The sequence below is a fragment of the Melopsittacus undulatus genome, chromosome 9 (assembly GCF_012275295.1).
Source record: "Melopsittacus undulatus isolate bMelUnd1 chromosome 9, bMelUnd1.mat.Z, whole genome shotgun sequence".
Classification (NCBI taxonomy): Eukaryota; Metazoa; Chordata; class Aves; order Psittaciformes; family Psittaculidae; genus Melopsittacus; species Melopsittacus undulatus.
The window spans coordinates 72,640-93,904 of record NC_047535.1 but is presented as its reverse complement, the minus strand read 5'-3'; the positions used below and the strand labels follow the sequence as shown (position 1 = coordinate 93,904).

General features: G+C 40.7%; 1 protein-coding gene across 1 annotated transcript in view; it reads left to right on the top strand.

Moving 5' to 3' along the window:
- The first annotated feature begins 4,924 nt into the window (after nt 1–4,924).
- Nucleotides 4,925–21,265, top strand: part of LOC101881109 (ras GTPase-activating-like protein IQGAP1) — a 60,240-nt gene continuing 43,899 nt past the window's right edge. Inside the window, exons 1-3 of the mRNA XM_005140611.3 lie at nt 4,925–5,026; nt 6,588–6,687; nt 21,052–21,208. Coding sequence (XP_005140668.1) covers nt 4,969–5,026; nt 6,588–6,687; nt 21,052–21,208 — 315 coding nt within the window. The 5' untranslated portion in view covers nt 4,925–4,968. The remainder of the gene's footprint in view (nt 5,027–6,587; nt 6,688–21,051; nt 21,209–21,265) is intronic.

Genomic DNA, 21,265 nt, shown 5'->3' with positions numbered 1-21,265 from the left:
GGGAAATGCGCAAGGGCCGTCGGGAAAGGCAGAGCCAGGGAAGCAGATCCTGACCTTCCGGGGGCAGCCGCACTGCGGGGCGCGCTCCGCTCCGGGGGCTGCGGCTTCACCTTCGCTGCTCCTGGGGTGTGTTGGTGTTTGCTCGCTGTGGGAGGACGGTTTGGTAACGTGTGTGGTCATGACGGTAAGTGCTGGGCTGGAAGGTCCCTTCCAAAAGCAGCGAGTCCGTAGCTGTCTTGGGGGCGATTTTAGCACTGGTATTCCTGAGAGGGTTTCTTTATCAGTTTCATATTATTTGTCAGTGTTGTAGGGGGAAGGTCCCTTCCAACTGAAACTATTCTATGATTTATCCGTGCCAGTCTTGCCTTTTGCCATTTATGTTGCTTTCCTTCATTTTTTTCTCAGTATTCTTTTAGTCAAAACTGTCTGCTTTCAAAATTGTTATCTAATAAGCCAGCTTAAAAAAAAAAGTTGTCTAATAAACCGGCTTTTAGCAATCTCGTGTTAGTTTTCCTAATTTTGGCAGTGTTTTTCTTCATGTGCATATTTACTCTTCTTCAATTGGAAGAAATTAGTGTTAAGTGTCGTAAAGTGTCAACTCTTCATTTTAAATGTGTATTTGGCAGCTGCACTTGAGGTTTAGCACTGTTGGCTTCAGTCTTGTAGCACTGAATTTCATGGCAGTCCTTGCCTTGTTTGTAAAAGGCTTTGGTTCAATCCCATGCTGCTGGCCAAAAGTTTTGTGCTAACAGATGGGCTTTGATTAATGCTGAATTTAAATAGCCTTTCAGATGAAGCTAAGCATGCTACAGGTATCTTATAGGTAGTTAAATATTTAGTAATGGCTCAATAATTAAAAAAACGTTTACTCTGTAAACACTATGCATAATTTAATGGTGTCTGTACAGTACTGTTAATGTAATGCTTTTATTAGCATAAATACATACTACATACTAAACTGTTAGAGAAATCTTGAATCTAAACACATTTGTCTTCTACAGCTAGAAACTAAGTTTACAGCAGCATTCCTTCATGAAAAGTGGAAAATCCCAAGAGTCTTCTCTGAGAACAGGGCAAGAGTAAGCAGTGTGTAAAATTTATTAGAGCAGAAGGAACTTCCCTTTATCAAAGGTGGGGGTTATGGGGGAGCTAGTTTTTTTTGGAAGGTAGTAAATTGTGGGAAGTGAATCCTACTAGGAATAAGATTAAAATTAACCATGAAAGCAATTTAAATAAAGATACAACAGCCTTTTCATCATTGAAGCCCTGCTTTAGTGGTGAAAGTTATGGGTTTTATGTAGAGTATTTGGTATGTGGCTGCTATTGCAAAATTGGTCAGATGTGTCTTTGCTGTACAGTCTGTAAATCTGGCTCATCCCCACTTGCTTGCTTCCAGCTAAATACTGTAGTCTGCTCAGGACTTAAATCACTTTACTGGTTCTGCAAGTGCCTCTTTAGGTAGCCTACAAGGAAACAAATGGAGAAAACAAAACAGCATTACAAAGTGGGTGAAATGACAGGGAGTAAGTGTCAGAGACAGAATGAATCTTCAATTGCACATTCTTTTTTTTGTTTTGTTCTGTTTTTCTAGGTGGCTGTGGGGCTTCCTTGGACCTTACAGATCCTTCAGGAGAAATTGTATCTGGTGTGTGGTGAAGCCTTTTGGACAGTACAGAGCTTGCCTATGTCATGAGGCAGGAAGAAGAGGATTTTATCATGGGCACACTGCATGTGGAGATGCGAAGTGACCTTCAGAGAGTAAGTTAATTTGAACAGGCTGTTCCAACAGCCTGTTTCTGTGCCCTAGGATCATGTCATGACTATCAGCAGAACCAGGTAGGACTGGGATCAGGGCTGTGGGAGTACTCTGGGCTAGCTCTGAGAGTGCAGTCGTGCTCTGGCACCAAGGCAGTTGTGACTGTGTTTGTGTGCATACCTCTGTGCGTTTCTTGTAAGATCACATCAGTAACTTATCTCATTTGACCACTATGATTTTGATCTAATACTTGTAGCCGAAAGGCAACTTTTGTTGTTGGCAGTCCATTGCCTAATGTGCAACCAATACACAAAACAGTATAGTCTAGTATATGAAGGATTAGACTATTTTTTTATATATGCACACATATATTTTCAATATATTTAATGTATTTTTCAATCTGGATTACTACAGGATGTTCTCACTCTTTAGGCACAGAACATGTAATTAAACCAGGTAATTGGAGAATTAGAGAAGATTGAAAATTAATAGGGGTCTAAAATTTATTACAGACACAGAGGATAAGAGTTAAACTTATCTGGGATAAATGGGGTATAAAGGGAAAGGTCATAACTGACTGTACATGATTTAGGTTCAAAAAACAGTATTAGGGAAAAAATTATTAATAAGAATGAGGTAGATCATCAGAATGAAAGATGCTCAGACGTAGAGTTGCAATGGACATGTTATTACAGCTCCCCAAGAGTTTCATTTGTGCTACAGAGAGAATAAGTGACAGCTTGGAATTCTTAGTGTTAAAGGGGACGTAGAGAAGATCCTACTCCATCTTCAGGCTTTGTTTTCCAGAAATGAGGACTCATATAAACAATTATTCAGTGAAATGTTATTTGAATATGCTTTTATTTCCCAATCTTTTTTGAACTGCAAGACTTATACTCTGGAAAGGCACTTGTGAAGCTGCATATATTACCCTGCTTGGAGGGGGATTTAAAGAGGTTACATTTCAGTGGTAGCTTGCAGCTAGGTTATCTGCAAGTTACTATAGAATCACAGCCTCGGAGTCTTCAGGTGTTCTAAAAATTTATTTTTTTCAGCATATTGACAGAAAGGATCTTTCTCATAAAGGAAGTGGCCTGCAAAAGAATAGATAAAAGTAGTTTAAATAAAAGACTGAATTTTGGAGCTCTTGTTTCCCCTAGGAAGCCTAGTGGTTAAGTATTAAGGCCAAGTACTCAATTTATTTTTTTTTTGACAGAATTAATTGCTCAAATTTTGAAATTAAGAGGAAAAATAGGTACCTCTGTAATGCTCTTTGTAAGGCTGACTAGTGCCTGTTTAACAGTAAAAAGAAAAAAGACAAGAAACGAGCAATAAATTAAGCACACAGATACACAAACAACAGTTAGCAGAGACAGTAACAGAGATCAGACATCTTAAATTAGGGGAGCTGTTACAGGAACCACTGAAATATAACCTTGAAGAGGTTCAGACAGGTTCTTTGATGTGTGATAATCGTGTTTTACATTTCTTACCAGAATTAGCATGTAGGAAGAAGTAAGTTTATGAGAGGTTTGTTGCTGCTGTTTGGTTTTGGTTTTGTTTTTGTGTTTTTAGGGTGATTGTGGGATTGGGCAAAAAATCTTACGGGATTTTTTTGGGGAACAAAGTTTTGCACTCCACAGTCAACATATAAACATTACTGTAAACGTCTTCTGTTTATATAACTGCAAAGTGGCCACACATGAAGTAATGCAAATAAATATTAATAATTAGAAAAATAAATGACTGTTAAAAACTCTTTTGTTTTGTAATTTATGTCTGGCATTCACCTCTGTATTTTCTGTCACTCTCCCTTTCATACAGACCCTTTACAAAAATTCTGTAAATGTACTTTTCCAGGGACTCATATAATCACTGAGGTTGGAAGGAACCTTTGGAAGCATCTAGTCTAGCCTCACTTCCTTAATGCAGGGTCAACTAGAGTGGGTTGTCCAGGACTATGTCTAATTAGGTTTGAAGTACCTTCAAGGATGGAGACTCTACAACTTCTCTGTGCAACTTGTTCCAGTGTTTTATCATGTTCAGAGTAAAAATGTTTCTTCTTATGTTTAAGTGGGCTTCCCTTAATTTCAGTCTGCTGCCCTGTGCTTCTTGTCCTGTCCTCTCTGAGCCTCTGCTCATATGTTCGACGCTCCAAGCCCTTAAACAGTTGCTCAGTGCTTCCCTGAACTTGTTCCATTATCTCAGTGTCTTCCTTGTACTAGGTAACTGAAGCCAGTACTCTAGATGGTTTCACCAGCACTGGGAAGAGTGGAAGGATCATTCCCCCCCCCCTCGTGAGTGATGTTTTTCCTAATAGAGGCTGTTGGTCTACCTAATTGCTTACATTTGTGCTTAAGTAGTAAACTTAAGCCATGGCAGTGAAATTCATGGGACACCTGGTGACATCTTCAGTACTCTCTGACTCTTGAATAAGAGTTAGATGAAGCAACACTGACACTTTAAGCACTGAGGGAAAGGGAACTTTTACAGCACAATTATTTCCTGTGGCAGTGCTGCTGAATGTTGCTGTTATTGCATGTTGATGTTTTGAGGCACCCTGCTTCAAGCAGTGGCTAGCATTTCAGGTGAGTTACTATGCTGTGGTCAGCAGAGCTGTTTAGGTGGAAGGGCACAGCTGTGTCCAGCAAGGCTGGGTTTTGCTACTGGGGAGGGTTGGTGCAGCTGGAAGCCTGGCAAGAGAAGGGGGCACCCCAGGCCCAGCCCAGCAGGCTGTGGGCCAGGGACAAGCTGCTGAGGCTGAGTTGACGTGTCTGTGTTGTGCACTATGGCTGTGCTGCTGGGGCTGTGTGTGTCAGGAGCCTGGAAGGGTTGAGAGAGTGGATGTAGGGTCATGACGGGGTTGACCTGGGCTGTATCCTATGTAGCAGGGCTGGTAGAGCTGAGGTCAGAGCTTAGCTAGGTGTTATGAATGGGTCTGACAGGAAACGTCGGAGCTAAGGGTGGCCAGGGCCTTGGGGCCAGAGAAGGTACATCGGGATGTAGTGTGAGGCACGGCGGGGCTAAGGCCTGTGGGACGGAGCCGAACTAGGCCTGGGGCTGAGACCGGCCCGCACCGGCCGCGGACAGAGGCGGCTGGGGCGGGGAGAGGGAGAGAGCGTGAGCGGCGACTCCTCCCCCGCCACACCCGGTGCGGCAGGAAGAGGAACAGCCGCGCCCAGTTCCCGTCCACCCGGGCTCAAAGTAGCACCATGGCGGCTGCGGCGGAGGAGGTGGATGGGCTGGCCATGGCCCGGCCTCATTATGGCTGTGAGTATTAGGGCGCGTGGGGTCTGCCGAGCAGCCACTTGTCTGGCCCGCGCTGTCAGTCCCTTCCAGGAGCCGGTGCTGGGAACTGAGCCCAGGGCGCGGCAGGCGCCGGGGGCAGCCGCGGGGCCTCGGCTCTGGGGTGCGGGCCGCGGGGCCTCCCGCGGGGTGGGCTCCCCTCCCGCGTGTTGGAGACGGGCGATGGAAGAAGGCGGAGGGGGGAGAGGAGAGGAGAGGAGAGCAGGGCAGTGAGGGGCGTCCTCTTGCGGTCCCGCCGTCGCTTCCCGCGGGCGGGCCCCGAGCCTCGCCCAAGATGTCCGCCGCGGGCGGTGGCTCCGCGGGGCCGCCGCGGTCCGTGCCTGCCGCGGCGCCTGATGCCCGTTGTGAGCGGAGCCCTCCGCTCCCTCGTGTGCTCTGTGCGGAGGGGGATGCCTCAGAGCGAGCTGTGCCAGAGGGATGCTCGCTTGTGTTGCGACATCATGTCAGCAATGAGCGAAGGCGGGGAAGCCGTGGCGCTGCTGGTGAGACGTGAGCGCCGGTCGGCCTGGCCGGGCTGGGCTGCGCCAGGGGCCCTCGTCTTAACGTTAGAAGGGAGATTGAGCTGGGAGGGATTTTTTTCCTTCATGGTAGGCGGTTTGAGTCCGTTTTCAGCTCTTAGAGCTTTGGGGGCGGGCTGGAATAATCGGAAAAATACTTTGTGGTACTTCAGTCTGGTTTGTAAGAGACCCTTTACAGTTTGAAGCAAAATCTTGTTTGATCCTAAATGCTGTAGTTGATGCCTCATCTCTTGCATGTATTTGTTGAAGGCATTTTAAGCTAAGCTTTGATTAATAATGGCATGGGACACTTCCTGTTTGGCAAGCTGATCCATAAAATGTAAAAAAGTTGGTTTGGCCTTTTCTTTTTTTCTTTTTTTTTTTTTCTATGAGAAAATGCATGAGGTATTTAGCTGTAAGAGTGGGGAGAGCAGACTATCAGTGAGGCCTTAAACACAGCACCTGCAGGTTTAGGCACATACACCTAGGTGAATCCTTAGCTTGATCTGAAGATGACACAGGTTGTGGATCTGAGTGAGGCTGTCCCAGATGAGGATTGTGAGTAGCATTTACACATTTTCTAGAAATGGACTATAAAGATATAGAAGGGGTTATATGATGTGAATATACAGTCAACCTTCCTTAATCTTTGACTGCCAAATTTGGAGGACAGATGGAGGAATATGAGGTCACTGATGCGCTTTTGGGGAAGAGAAAGGCAAAGCTAGAAGAAAATAAAAAAATAAAGGACTGTTTCTAAGCAGTTGGAAGATGGAAGAAATTGCATCACAGTCAAATTGAGAAATCAGAAAGAGGGAAGATAGCAAGTTTATGTGACAAGGAAGGATAGGGAAACTGGGGCTTTCCTGCTGCTTCTAAAGAACAGATACATTTGGTCCTTAATTTCCCTGAAAAGAAATAGAACTTGCGCTGAATTTCTGTGGGAAAGGTTGTATCTGATTTTTGGTGTGCCTGTTCAGTTATGTTCAGTCTTCAACCACTTGAGGATGTCTTTTGGCTATTTGCAGCTGTCTTGGATAATGAGAGATTGACAGCAGAGGAAATGGATGAAAGGCGACGCCAGAATGTAGCCTATGAGTACCTTTGTCACCTGGAGGAAGCAAAGAGGTAAGAATAAGTGGCTTGGAACTGCTCATGCTTTAAAAGAAATTGTGGTATTTGGTAAGGGGAATAATTTGGATACAGTTTACCTCTTGTCTGTGTTTCTTAGTGGCTGTATAGGTTCATTTTAACAAATGAGCAAACTCCAAAACAACCAACCCCCAATATACTTATTTCACATGTGCTTTGTGACAAGGACTCCATAGCTTTAGTGCTCCAGTGTTCCTAGCACTGGATGGGTTCTCCCTGTGTCTGACTTCTGTAAGTCTTGGTGCAGTATTACCTCACCTACTTATCAGTGGACATGGAGAAAAGGTTATTCTCCTCCTCTTAACTGCAGCTTTTTACAAATTGAAATTGTAACAGTGTCTTTCCTTTACACTTATCTTTCAGACTTAAAACACAATTCTTGTGTATTTGTCTGTGGGTCCTATTCAATGGGTCTGTAGTACTTTTCCCTGGATTGTTCTGACTTTACTCAGTCAGTGTCTTTCTGGAAGTGCATTGCTGAAATGGAGTTTTCCATCAAGAATATTAATATGCATACTTATAAGAGTACAAGGATTTGTACCCTGAGAGATATGTTACTACTGTACATTATGGCATGGTATCTACATTTTCATAATGGTATGATGTTGCTGCTTTGTTACCTGTTACCCTTTTACTTGAAGGTGCCTTACTTGAAATGTGTTCCTCATCTTGTGTTTATACCATCTATCATCTTTTTCTAGGTTCTTTTATGTGATCCAGTGAAATTTTGTTTTTCTTGATCTTTGCTTTAGATGTTGAAGTAATTTTGATCTTATTCCTGTCCTGCAGCATGTGTGCAACTTTTGTGTTATCTCTATGTATAATAAGAGTGTAAGCACGCTGTATTTCTTCATTCAGACAGTTAAGGAAAGTATGATCAGAACACAGCTATTAAAGGAAAAAGAGCTAATATTAAAAATGAATGCATGAAATCTTACTGTTGGTATTTTTTAAATCTTTCTGCAAACATTCAATCCTTTAAGCTGTACCTGAATAATAAGCATGAGACAGATCAGTTTGTTGGCTGCTTTTCTTCATGACAGTTGGGTCTTTTCAGGCCTTTGTATTTTTTTCAATTTAAATTTAATAAGACTTATTTTTCTTTTTTTTTCTTAAGCTGCGATTGAGACGAAAGTCAGGTTTTCAAGAATGAGATTAAAGAGAAGGAGATGAGGTAATGCTTGTACTGGTGACTGCCCCTGCCCCCTCCATTTTTGGAAGTAAGGCTGGTGTTGGCAAACTAGCCAGTGTGTATGCCACAGAAAATAAGTTCTGGATCAGCAGGAAAGTAGAGCATGCATAAAACCATGTTCTGAACAGTTGACAGCATGTTTCGTCATGGGTCACTGAATAATTCAGTCTGCCTCTTTCCTTCAGATGATGATAGGAAGAGCCAGAAAACTTCCTCTTCCACTGGCTGGGTGGTGAACTTTGCATAAATATGTATAAGTTTTCCCCAGGAAGACGGATGTGTTACACTGTAGTGATTTTGTTGGGGAGGAAGTTCTGGGTTTCTGCAAGTTTACTACTGGCAGAGTATAATGAAAGACTTCATTCCAAGGTTTGAATAGTTTATGCTGCCTTACCAAAAGTGTTCATTATATTTTTGAAGGGGCAGGGAGCACTTGGTTTATGTTGTAGTATTTTTAGGTGCTTCATAACAATTGTCACTACTTTAGGTTCACAGAGACTGTGTAGTTACTAGCAGATAATAATTTTCTGTCTGTGAGGATTTGGATGAAGATTGGCGTAGTGAGAGAGGTTTGACTATATGTTAAAATAGCTCCTTCCGTTTGAATCAGAGATTTTCAGGAGCAAATGCTGCATGACAGGGAGAGATGAGTTTTGCTGCAGTCACTGACAATGCTTGAAGAAACCCCAGATCCATCAAATGTGGACTCTTTGAATCGTTGGCCTCACAGAAAATATTTTCCAAGGTGCTTGTTATCTATTCAATTTCATGTCCAGATTTGGAAAAAAATCAGGCAAAAGCCACTTAATGCAGTGACAGCTTTAATACTTTCATTAAGCTCTTGTTTAATCATGAGGACTTAGTCTTTAGATAAATTGTTTTTGACTCTAAAGTTTCTTAGCCATCTTGTCTCTGCTTCTGAGTATTGCCTTGGTATTATTGAGGCTGAGCAGCTGTGCATTTGATTTTGCTGCACCTTGTCAGAAACAAGATGTTTTTACTATTTTGTCTGAGGACAAGCCTTCAGATGCTTCAAATAATGCCTAGGAGTTGCCGGTATGTTTTGTGAAGAACAAAGTAACAGCTGTGTCACTCAAAATGCAAACAGTGGTGTTACAGCCTTCCTCCAATCCACCTTGGTAGTCAGAGAACTTGTTAACCTTTGGAGAGCTTCAAGTACCCATTTTTCAACCCTCAACCCATGGTGGGGGTTGCTTAGGGGCCTATAGGATGCTTATACCTATGTGATTGGGAATTCCCGACTCTGTAGCTGAAGCCAAGGCACTTCACGTAAGAGTTAAAGATTAAATGGCCAGAAGAAGGGGAGCAGAATCTGTAGTTTAGCAATTAAGAAATACAAGTGAGAGCATAAAGACTTGGGTTCATGGTCTTGAGTTCATGGTCTACTCCCAATGATTTGTTTTTTTTTCCACTGACCTGTCTTTTTGTAAAATGTCCTTTGATTCTTCCCCACCCCCATTATGATTATTATTACTAATGCATTCTAAAAGAGGGCTCAGCTGCGTTCTTGCAAAGGAGCTTATTTAACAAAAACGACTTAGCCGGAACTGCAGGAGATCATTATATTTGCAATTTATGTCCTTTGTCTGACATTTTCTGTACTTGATTTCCCTGCCAGCAACGTGAGCCATAATGTGTGAGTTAGTTAAGTTTGCTTGTGTTATTAATTACAGTGCCTCAGAGGTATGGGTATGGATAAAGAGAGTTTATAATCTTTCTTCACAGTGAGAGATTTTCAGATTGGAAGATGTGTTTGTAAGGAGAAGACCTAACATAGAATCATAGAATATAATAATGTGAATAATAAAATGCTGATTTGCATTGTATCAGCATTATCAGAGGCATGCTGTTGCTTCAATCAAGAAACAGATAAAGGATCTAGAAGCAGAATTTTGTTGATATTTTATATATTTTTATTTTTTTATAAATGTTAAAAGAAGGCAGCAAGATGAACATTGGCTACCACTTTGTTTTGTACTGAAATGAAAAATCCAGAAGAGTCTGGATTTCTGAACTGGAACAGCACATGGGTATTTCATGAAGTTATTTGGAGTATGTGTCTGCTAAGGAGCATACATCAAAGGGGTAACAATAACTTATTTAATGGCATTCCAGCTTGTCTTCTATGCTTTTATTTTTTTTTCCTTTGGCTGACACTGCTGTACTGTTGTTATTTAGCGGTGTTTGACTTTGGTGACCAATGTGCAACAGTCTTGTGAAACAGGGTTTTCTTGCTTAGTTGGAGAAAGGGAGGCAGAGTGCAACTAAGTTGCTCAAGATTATGAATGACATTGACCTGAATATTTGAGCTAAATTGAAAATTGGTAATAAGAGGATTCCTGTACTATGCTTGAACCAGATGCGTCTTTCTTGAATAGAAATGGCTTTATGAGTTGATGTTTTTTAATACTTCAAGTTTGGTGTTTTGTGTTTGGTTGTTTGATTTTGGTGGGTTTTGTTTGTTTGGGTTTTTTTTTCCTGTCTCCAAATCACAGTAGTCTATACAGAAAAGATATGGCAGCTCAGATAAAACTGTAAGAACTACTTAGCTGTTATCTATAGCTTGGGCTGATACTCTTCATCTGTGTTTTGTGATGGCTTTTTTCCTATGTGGGAAATGCCCCTTGTTGTGGCATTGTGGCATTTTTTGTGATGAAATTAGCACCAGTTTGGCAAAGGCTTTTTTAAAGCTTTGTTTTTCACTATGGAGTATTTTAGGTTCCTCCATTTTGGAAACTAAAATATTATTGGCTCTCGTTTCCTTATCTGGCTTGCTGGGTGATGATACCGTGCTTTTCCCCTGGGATAGTAGAAAAAAATTTCATTCTAGGTTATTCCTGAGCATGGTTTAAGCATTTTAGTGCCCAGATTATGTGGCTTCCAATAACTAACTTCCATTGTGCCTGAGCAATGTGTCATTTCCTGTATGCATCAGGATGGAATGTTTTTGTTTTCTCCTTTTTGGGGTTTCTTGTAGAAGATATTAACCTGATGAGCAAGAAAAGGATGATGCTTGCTCTTTATTGCTGTTTTAATATGTTCAGGATTGAAGTGTACTGCCTGTGGTTTAGTGGTAATCCCTTTCTGGCAGATCGGAAGATGGCTTAGTGTAAACTGATACCACTAAGCGGAATTAATACTTTTTGCCTCTGCGGTAAAGCCTGAAGGGTCTTTCTCATTCATTGCTTTTCTGTAAGAATTATATTCCCCTCTCCCTCATGCATGCTTCTCTCTTTAAAGTGGGGAGCAATTTTTTTTTTTTACTGGGGTGATTTGTGTGTTTCTCAGTTAAACTTTGTTTTCTTGAAGAGTTCTAATGTTTAAAGAAAAAAATCTGGTCTTCATCTTTTTGGGTTTCCCATTTTTAGTTTGAAAGTGTTTGGGTATTATTGTCTCTTGGAATCTGACATAGTCACCCAAGATCTGCTTAAACAGGTTTCTTTATCTTCAGAAGTGTAGGGTACCCAGAAGAATGAAGAGGAAGAATTATAAAGGACACCACTTTTTGGACAGATGAGCACATCTAAAGTTAGAGCTAGATGGGAAGCTCTATAAAGCTTATTATGTGAGTAACTTTGTAATGCTGGTTCCCTGCTGTTTTTGTAAAGGTATAGGTATCAGTTGCTGAAGGAGCTGTAATTTGAAGATTAAGTATTTTAAATAGTACACTACAGCTTAAATATGTTTATGAAGGAAACATAACTGTTACTCTTTCACTCAGATTTACTCTTAATACAGAGATTTTTCAGAAAGGTGATCAATAGAGTTGGTTCCATTCTCTTAACTCCACTTGAGAAAAGTGAGATAGTTTAGTTAAAATGTGTCTTACAAGCCTCTGTTTAAGAACAGGGCTGTGATTAGAGGTAGGTAGCAGTAATGTGGTTTGAGAAAAGCAGCAATAGGCTTTCTCACTTTTTTGGTAGTTTTCAGTGTGCTGCAGGTAAATAAGTAATGTGCAGAGTATCTTATTTAGGTCCTGCTTAGATTCATCTGCTAATTAGATACAGGCAAATTTCGTATGGGTTTGGAAACTGTCGAGTTAGTATGCTGCCTCTTGCAGGATTCTGAGGATGAAGCAGTCTGTGAATGGAGCTCAGAGTGCAATAGTTCTGGTGGTGTGAATCTCAGGGTAGCAAGAACAGCAGTGTAACTCTGGAGTCCCTCAGAGAAAAAGTGAGGATTATTTTGAATTTATCTCTGAGCTCATTCTTTTTTCCCTTCCTTCCCCTCCTTAGGTTAAGGCAAACTTGACTTCGTGGGATAGGGTTCCTTTTAGCTTTTAAAGATGCTTCTGTTTGCATTCCCATTTTAATGTCTGGAGTGCATGTGCCCCAGCTACAAGGCAGTGTCTTTCAGTAATTATGAGCAATTAATTGTATTACCTCAGAAGCACAGGAAATTGTTGCAACTGTGCAAACAACAGCACAAGAAAAGATAGTAGATCTTGAACTATTTACAGATTAGGCATGAAACACATTCTGAAGTTATGATACATGAAAGCTATTTTGCTTTATGCAGGTCAGACTGCATATATTTATATTTAATCTGTAGTCTGTGTTTAATACTTCAGATCATAAATGGTCCCTTCTTTAAGAATTGCTGGAAAAGATTTAATGATGGAATTGGTTATTTTTAGAAAACACCTGTGATAATTTAGCCTGTAATTCAGAACCTATGTTCCTCTTCTTGATGAGGTCTTCAGGCTTAGTTGGGAGGCAGTTTGAGACTTCTGAATGATGTCTGTCTGGTTTGCCCATGTTTCATTTCAAATATATGACTCCTTTTTGGAAATACTGTTTTTATTTCCCAACTTAATTTCTGATGCTTCTTGTCAGCTTCTACCCAAAGTGACCATTCCAGATTAGGTCAGTGGGTCAGAAGGTCACTAGTTGACATAGCAGAATTTATGTGGCATAAGCAGGGTTCCTCTTTTTATTACAGGCTAATCCAGGCTTTTTTCTTATTTCTGTGGTGGTTTTTTTTGTTTGTTTTGTTTGTGTGTGTGTGTTTAGTTGTTGTTTGGTTTCTTCTTGTCAGATACAATGCAAGTCCCATGTTAGATTGTAATCAATGAATATTTCAGATATATATATTTTTTTTTATCAATAGCTGTCTTGTTTTAGTGTCAACAACTGTAAGTTGCAGTAGTTCCTGTTTAACTCTCCCCACTTCATAGAGAGCTTCCTGTTAGCTCCTGTTTGGACTTGAGGAGGTGCTTCTTCACAGTCCCTCTGTTGTTCCATTGATGACTTCATGCTGCTGGCAGGGAGTGGCTGTCTGGGCTGGAAGTGTCTTGGAATGCACATTCAGAACTCTATTTTCCTGAGAAGTGGGTTGACAGAGGATGGAGGACGGTGGGGGATACCACCATCTTTTCCTTGCTCTGAATGCTTTTTCTATGAGTCACTGCAAATAGTAATGAAAGACAGGCTATGAGGAGAGATGTAGCTATTTGCACAGAGTACGATTCAGAGACCAGGTTTTTGCTGTGTGGTTGGTGGTTTCTGAAGGATTATTGTATGTAATGCAAAAAGACAGCAGCCCAAAATAACCAAAGCAAGTAGCTGTCACATAGCAGTTCTTGACTATCTGGTACTGTGGAGTGTTTCTTACAACCCTTATTTGCAAGAAATCAATTTAGTTTTGAGGTATGATAACTTCAGTGATGCTATACCTTCCAGGTATTTAAGCTTATTTAGTTACTAACGGTAAGTGATCAAGGCAATTAGCTTGGGCAACAGAATGGTACACTGTGCCTTGAAAAAGATTGCTGCATATGTGATAATTAAGTTCCACACTTCAGTGTCAAAATATTAGTATGGTCTTTGGTTCAGCCGCATCTTGCCAGGGGGGGTACATCAGTCTTTGGGAAAAATTTGGCCTGTGTTACCTACTAATCCTTTGCTTTTTGGTAATTTTGAAATAACCAAATATGTTCTTCGAAGAGTGGAATTCTAAGTAAGTATTGTTGGTGTCTTCCTTTAGTCTGGACACCTATTAGTGTTTCTTGGTCTACTTTTGTGAGTCGTGTTTCTGTAGGATGAGTTGTCAGGCAACGACATCAATGTTTGAAATTCTTGGTGTCAGTACAAGGCACTAGACAAGATGGGGGAAAGCCAGTGGTATGTTACACAGTTATTTAGTGACCCTGAGCATGAGCAAATCTGGTGGGGAATTAGGGAAAGGGAAACTTTGTTTTCTTTCTTGAGGTTGTCTTGTTCTGGGTGCTTGGCATCCTGAAAGTCTTTTCATGATGCGCTACAAAAATGACCAGTTAGGAGTTGAGTGTCAGCAGTGTTCCCTGTCTGTCAGCAGTGTTCCCTGTCCTGTTGCCAGCTTCTGACTGGTGCTTACACTGTGATCACTGAAACTCAGTTTGACAGAGTTTCTGCCCTCTCCTTCTTACAGTTTTTCTATTGTCTACCAGATACTCGTCACGTGTTCCTGTTGCAGCAGCTGCACAAATAGCATGTTATTACAGCCTCTACTGCTTGAGGAAGATGATGTTGTTTATTGCATGTCAGAAATCCTTTGAAACAAGCTACTCTCTGCTAAAATAAAAGCCCTTTTCAACACAGGGGCAGGTACATGATGTCCTTGTAGACATCCAGGAATTGTGAAGTTAGCCGATTAACTGACAGAATCTGAAACATAGGAACATTTTTGTGTCTTTACTGGTGCAGGTTTTTTTTGTTTTTTTTTTTTGTTTTTTTTTTTTTTGCTTTTGTAGGTCAGGTGCAAATTTTCTATTTATTTTCATGTGGACAAAACTGTCACTTGTCTTCCAGACTACTGAAAGAACAGAGAAACTTTTTTAGTCTTTCCTCAGACACAAGTATTAAAAAAAGTCTACAGCAGCAGCACATGCAGTGACAGCTTTTTTTTTTAATGTTTCCTTCTTTTTAATTGTTTTGAACCCAGACTAGACAACTTCTCTTTGTGACTTTTGAATCAGCGCTGACATCTGATGGAGTTAGACCATAAAGGTATCTGATGTTGAGGGTTTTTTTTTGGTGTTTTTTTAGGCTCCAGGTAGTGAGGGGACAGGCAATAGCTAGATGTATCATCCCAGCAGATTAAAATTTATCTGCATTTCCCAGTAAGCGTTTTTCCTGCTTCAGCTTCTAGCTGTTGATTCTTATTCTCTTTGTCTAGCTGAGACTCCTGCTCTTGCAAATAGTCTGTATTTATATTGGTACTGTATAAGAGTGATTAAATATTCGCTTATAGCCAGTTTGCAGACCTGGTAAAAACCATGTGTTTGTGTCCTTGGGATGGAGGCTGGGGACATTTTTTAGTAAGAGTATGTGAGCTTTTAAACATAAAAGGTACTGTGTGATGCTTTTTGGAAGCATTGCTTTCTCCTCTGGCCTAACAAATGATTAGGCAATACCTCACTAAGAGGGAGTGTTATTGTATGTAAATTGCCCTAGCTTTGAAGTTATATTAGCACCCATTTAGGAACCTGTTGAAACAGGTATGAGTACATTGAGACAACTTGTGTTCTAACTATGAGATATGTATCTTATTTTATGGAGATGCTTAAACAGAGCTCAGTGCCTCTATGTCCTTCCATAAGGCAGGAAATATTTGTTTACATGTCCCTTCTACTTTCATCTTAGGTCTTCTGAGATTGAACAAAGTGGGTGGTTTTTTTTTTATTGGCTCAGTAAGGCTCTTGGGAGGATATTCTGAACCCTGTTGCTGCATTTGGACTCATCATGGTTTGAGTAGCTCTGTATCCCCTCAAGGGTCTTTGCTTGTAATGATCTAAGGTATGCAAGTGACATTACAGAGGGCTCTTGTCTCACTTGGAATAGGAAAAAGGTTTGATCATGGAGGTAGGGGACCAGCTTGATTTTTAATCCCTTTAGGAGAGTATTTTCATTCCTAGTTGTAAAAAATAACCTGAGGAAATATGTTAGTCTAAGTCACAAAACACTGTATGTATCTCATATTAGACAGGAAAGTGTGGTACAAAGTCTCTTAATATTGGAGTCTGTTGAAAAGCTGGTGCTTTCCAGGCTAAACTAGGCGCCAATTAGCAACTTCCTTTGTATAATTTTACCACTTCAAAAGCATTACTTACACCAGATCTGAAGTGCACTAGATCTGAAGTACTAAATATGAGGTCCATGAGAGTGTCTGAAGTTTTCATGTGGAGTAGGAGGGCTTGAGCAACCTTTGCCTTGTAGAAGCGAAGTATGGGGTGTTTTGATTTATATCTTACTTGGGAACTCTTATGCCATGTTGCCCCTGCCATCTGTGACGTGTGTCCTGAGTTGATGCCTTTTATGCTCCTGTTCCTTCATGACATAAAATTTGTAAATTGTTTATATCAAACTCCTGTCAAAACTTGAACTAGTTTGTTTTCTGTACTTTGACTCAGTTCCTTACTCCCTTAACGTGTTCTTCTGGTTGTATTTATTTTCTGTACCTTATAGTCTTTTCATAAACAGTATTCCTATTTTCCCAAGTTAGATGACCAGGAGCTCAAAGACAAGGTAGGAGAAAACATGGGTGTGAATCATCTGGTGCTTGGTGGTTAACTGTGACTTACTCAAATGTGAACAGAGGGTCCAAAGAAGGGCCGTGAAGATGATCAAACTGCTGGAGAACCTGCCCTTGTGAGGAAAACACTGAGGGAGTTGGGTCATTTCTCACTCGAGAAGGCCCATGGGGATGTCAGCAGTTTTCCAGTGCTTAAAGGGTGGTTACAAAGAGGACAGAGGCTCTCTCTCCACAAGGGTCCCTATGGAGAGGACAAGGGGCAACCAGAGCAAGTTGCACTGGGAGAAGCTTCATCTTGATACAATAACAAACTTTTTTCAGTGAGAACAATCAACCACTGTAACAACCTTCACAGGGATGTGGTAGGGTCCCTGTTACTGGAGGTTTTCAAGTCACGACTGGACAAGTCTCTCTTTTCCACAGAACATTAGACCAGATCTTTGAAGATCCCTCTCAACTTGGGCTGTTCTGTGATTCTGTGGATAAACCAGGCAGTCAGACCAGCTATCATGTCCACTTAGTCAGTGACTGTAGTGATAGGACAAGGGGTAATGGGTTGAAACTTAAACAGCAGAGGTTTAGACTGGATATAAGGAAGAAATTCTTTCCTGTGAGGGTGCTGAGGTACTGGAATGGGTTGCCCAGGGAGGTAGTGAATGCTCCATCCCTGGCAGTGTTCAAGACCAGGTTGGATGAAGCCTTGGGTGGTATGGTCTAGTGTGAGGTGTCCCTGCCCATGGCAGGGGGGTTGGAACCAGATGATCTTGAGGTCCTTTCCAGCCCTAACTATTCTATGATTCTATTCTATGATTCTATGAATCAGTCTTCTGACTTCTCACAGCTTTTTAGGATAGCGAATAGAACCCACAAAGAGTATGTTAAACTTTAGGCTTGGAAATGTAATTTTTATATACCTTTCCAAATAGTGTTTTAGGTGCTTCCCTGGAATATGAAAGGATCATTCTTGATTTCTGCAGGGTGTCTACTCTTTGTGTGTGTGCATGTTTTTCTCCCTCTGCAGTCCTGCCATGTAGTGTTGCAGTGTCCCATTTCAAGGAGCTACTTTATTCAGTAGTGCTGTGGTCCAGTTCTTTCTGTGTAAAGTTTGTTTCAGCCATTCCAACAAAATACTCATTTGCTGATTGAAAGTTTCTGCACACAGAGCCTTTGTAATGTGGCCATTCAGGGCAGCAGCTACAATTGTCATGTACATTTTCTGAAACACTCTGTGAGATGGTATTTTGTAAATTTATTCTAGTTTTGGGGTTGGGAAAGACTAGAGAACGAGAAGTCAGCAGAAGCTGGAAGAACCTTGTGTGTTGCCTGTTTGCTGCAGAAAACAGTCCCTGTTCTTGGAGGGCTGTCAGCAGGAGCATACAACTGTTGTTTTGTGAGTGCTAGTTTGAGAAATGCGTAGTTGCCCTTCTTTCCTCCTGCTCCTTCCAGGCTGTTCTGAAGCATCCCCTGCTTAGTCTGTTGGAGGCATCTGGTTGCTGACCTGTTTCTGTGATTAGTTACTGTTGCAACCTCTTTGAGAAGCTTCCTGGCACATTTTTCTTGCTTTTTTTAGCTTTTCAAAGGTACCACCTCTGATGCTTGGAGCTGTAGAGAAGCCAAGTGTGAGGAAAAGGCTTTTCTGGGTGAAGAGGATGGGTCTTAAAGCTGAGTAGTTGTTTGCATTTCCATGGAAAAAATGAGTAAAACTGAGATCTGGGAACTGTAATGGTGGCTGATTGTAGGTACTTTCTGATAAGTTATGGCATGTAACTGAGGATTTTCCCTTCTGAAATAAACTTCACGTTTTCCTGCTATCCAGAGAGGAATGCATATACTGAAAGCAATCTGAGTGACCAATGCAACAGCCATGAAATCAAGCTTTTTGTTAAACATCTGTTGAATTGTGAGTATTCTTTCAACAATGAGGCTGTAAGCATAACTGCTACAGAGTCCAAAAATAGGAGAACAGCATCAGGGAGTCTTTGGATAAAACATCAAACAGAAATTCAAGATGAATTAACAATTTGAGGACTTTATGCTATATTTGTTCTGCACTCATTTTCTAGATGATCTTGGGTGTAGACATGGGAATTGTTACAGCTGATTTCAACTTCTGTTACTAGAAAAGGTTATTTGAGGATTAGTGGCAGTTGAGCTAAATTTTTACTAACAACTACCTGTCTCTATAATTAGAAATGTAGTTTACTGCCTTCTCAGGAGAGATGAAACACTAGCTGTGGTGAATTTGATTGCATCTGGTATGTTGTGTACTTCTACGGTGTTACGTATTTGAGATACGAGTAAGCTGTGCAAAAGTATCCCCAAAATGCAAATTAAATTTTATCTGTATAATACTGCTTTTCTAAATTACTGTGAAGAAATAATCATTTATTATTGCCCCATTAAGGTCAGAGAGAATCATAGAATAGAATCATAGAATAGAATCATAGAATAGAATCATAGAATAGAATCATAGAATAGAATCATAGAATAGAATCATAGAATAGAATCATAGAATAGAATCATAGAATAGAATCATAGAATAGAATCATAGAATAGTTAGCTGTTTGTCAGAAAAGGTGAAGCAGGCTGATGCTGATGATGACAGTTTCAGTCATCTGGTTGCAGTCTGCTGCCAAAGGAGCACCAAGCTACCTCTCAGACTTTTTTTCGACAAACTGATTGTGCTGCATTGCTCATGCTTCTCATTGTGAAGTATTATCTTAGCTAATAAAAAACTTCTTTCCTATCCTGTTGCTGCTCTCCAGTTTGAAAAAATGCAGAAGACAGTGACAAGGTTAGTCTCATCAGTGTCCTAATATATGAATAATTGTAGTGCCTGGCTGTACTGTTCCCCTTTGTATACATCCCACAATAACATTAGGTCTTACAGTTTTCAACTTTGAATTAATTGTGTCTGCTGTACTCATCACACATTTTTCAGTGTTGCAGTTATCTTTTAGGATACAATCCCCAGTCTGTAGATCAGCCAGATCAGTGACCTAATATTTAACCTTATCTAAAGCTTTGGATGTTTGAACAGTCCTGTTCTTACTCAGGCTGTGACCACCTGTGTGCTAATTATAGGTTACAGTGATGGTAGTACTGCTTTTATAATTTAATTCTCTAATTTTGTCAGCCTCAATTTTCATGTTTACGTGAAAAACTAAAGGAGGGGGTGTAGCATGCATCTGTGCCAAAATACGTTGGAAAAGGAACCATTTCATGAATCCCCGTGAAAACACTGGTTGGAGATGTCTCTTCTCAGTATATGTGAGCTATTCTTTGTATGCATGATTTTAATCAGAATATTATGAGGCATGAAGCCTCACATCTCGCAGATGTGAAGTGTCTGCAGTTTTAGTTAGTCAACAGAGCCACATTGGGTTTTACAGAACTGATTTCTATGAAATTGTTTTAATTTACTACAGTTATTAATTGAATCTGTTATCACTTGCATCTAGTATGGTGTTTGCCGTTACTTTGCCTGGATTAATATGGAGCTAAATAGTTTATAGTTATGTATCCATCTGAAAGAGCATTTAGAATATTAAAATTCTGTTCATTGGGTTCAAGCAGGTTCCTCTTACTTGTCTGCATTTAAGATCAGTTCCAGTAATGTGGAATTATCATCCCTGCAAGCCAAATTATTAACCTTGCTTATGTTATACTATCAGCTCTGTTTTATAATATGGGCTACTGCTATTCTGAATTGCTGTTTTCTTTATTGATCCAAGTCTTATCCGTCCTGTAAGAGCTTTACAGTTTAGCTACAAATGAGGCATGATCTAAAGAAAATGCTTTAGAATGTGGCCCATGCCTCTGCAGAGAACAGAACAGCCAGGGAGCATGTCATCTTTGAAAGAAACTGTAGTTGAGCTTGCAGTATATAGCCTCTGGGAGTCCTGTAGGGAACAAATATCAAGGTGCACCTCCATTTTGAGAACAGTGACCTCTCAGATTATTTGTAGTCTTTGTTTTTTGTCATGATGATCTGTGATACCATTAAATGAGATGGAAGGAAATAAGGGAGAATCATGAGGAGAGGAATGCCTATTCCATTCCCATCTCTGCCTGCCCCTGTTTTTGAAATGCATAGTAGTGTGGGAGAAAATGTATAGGTTGGGAAGACACACTTAGTGTCAACATTGTAGGGCCTCTCTATGAGATAAGCTAAAAGAGCTTGACTAAGTGGTACAAAGTCATGAAATAACTAGTGAATACTTAATGAGAGTAAGGAAATGCTTGTGAGAGAAGCCTATACTCAAGAAGGATTTAAGTTAGTTAAAAGGACAGGTTGGCCACTATGTCTAGAACAGTACCACCTAAATCATGGACTGAAGGAGAAATGTGGTAGTGAGGTGGTATCTTAACCACTTGTGGAAGTCTGGCTGTTTGGACTTCATACTTGTTAATATTTTGTCTGAAGTGTTGCTGACTAGCATTTTAATGACGCAGGTTGTCTGGTAGTGCTATGCCCACTTGCAATCCCTAATGCTAAGTAAATAGTATGCTAGAGTATGACAGCAGTAGCAGCATAAAACTTGCTTAGCATGGGGTTGTGTTCACAAATTGGAAATACACTCAAGTGACCAACTTTGTTGTTCTTGCACTTCCAGATGGATGGAGGCCTGTCTGAATGAGGAGCTGCCTCCAACAACAGAGCTGGAAGAAGGACTGAGAAACGGAGTCTACCTGGCCAAACTTGGAAACTTCTTCTCCCCTAAAGTGGTTTCTGTGAAGAAAATCTATGATAGGGAGCAGACCCGATATAAGGTGAGAGCTATAAGCCATAGGTCCTACTTTAGGCAGACATCTGAAACAGGAAAATGT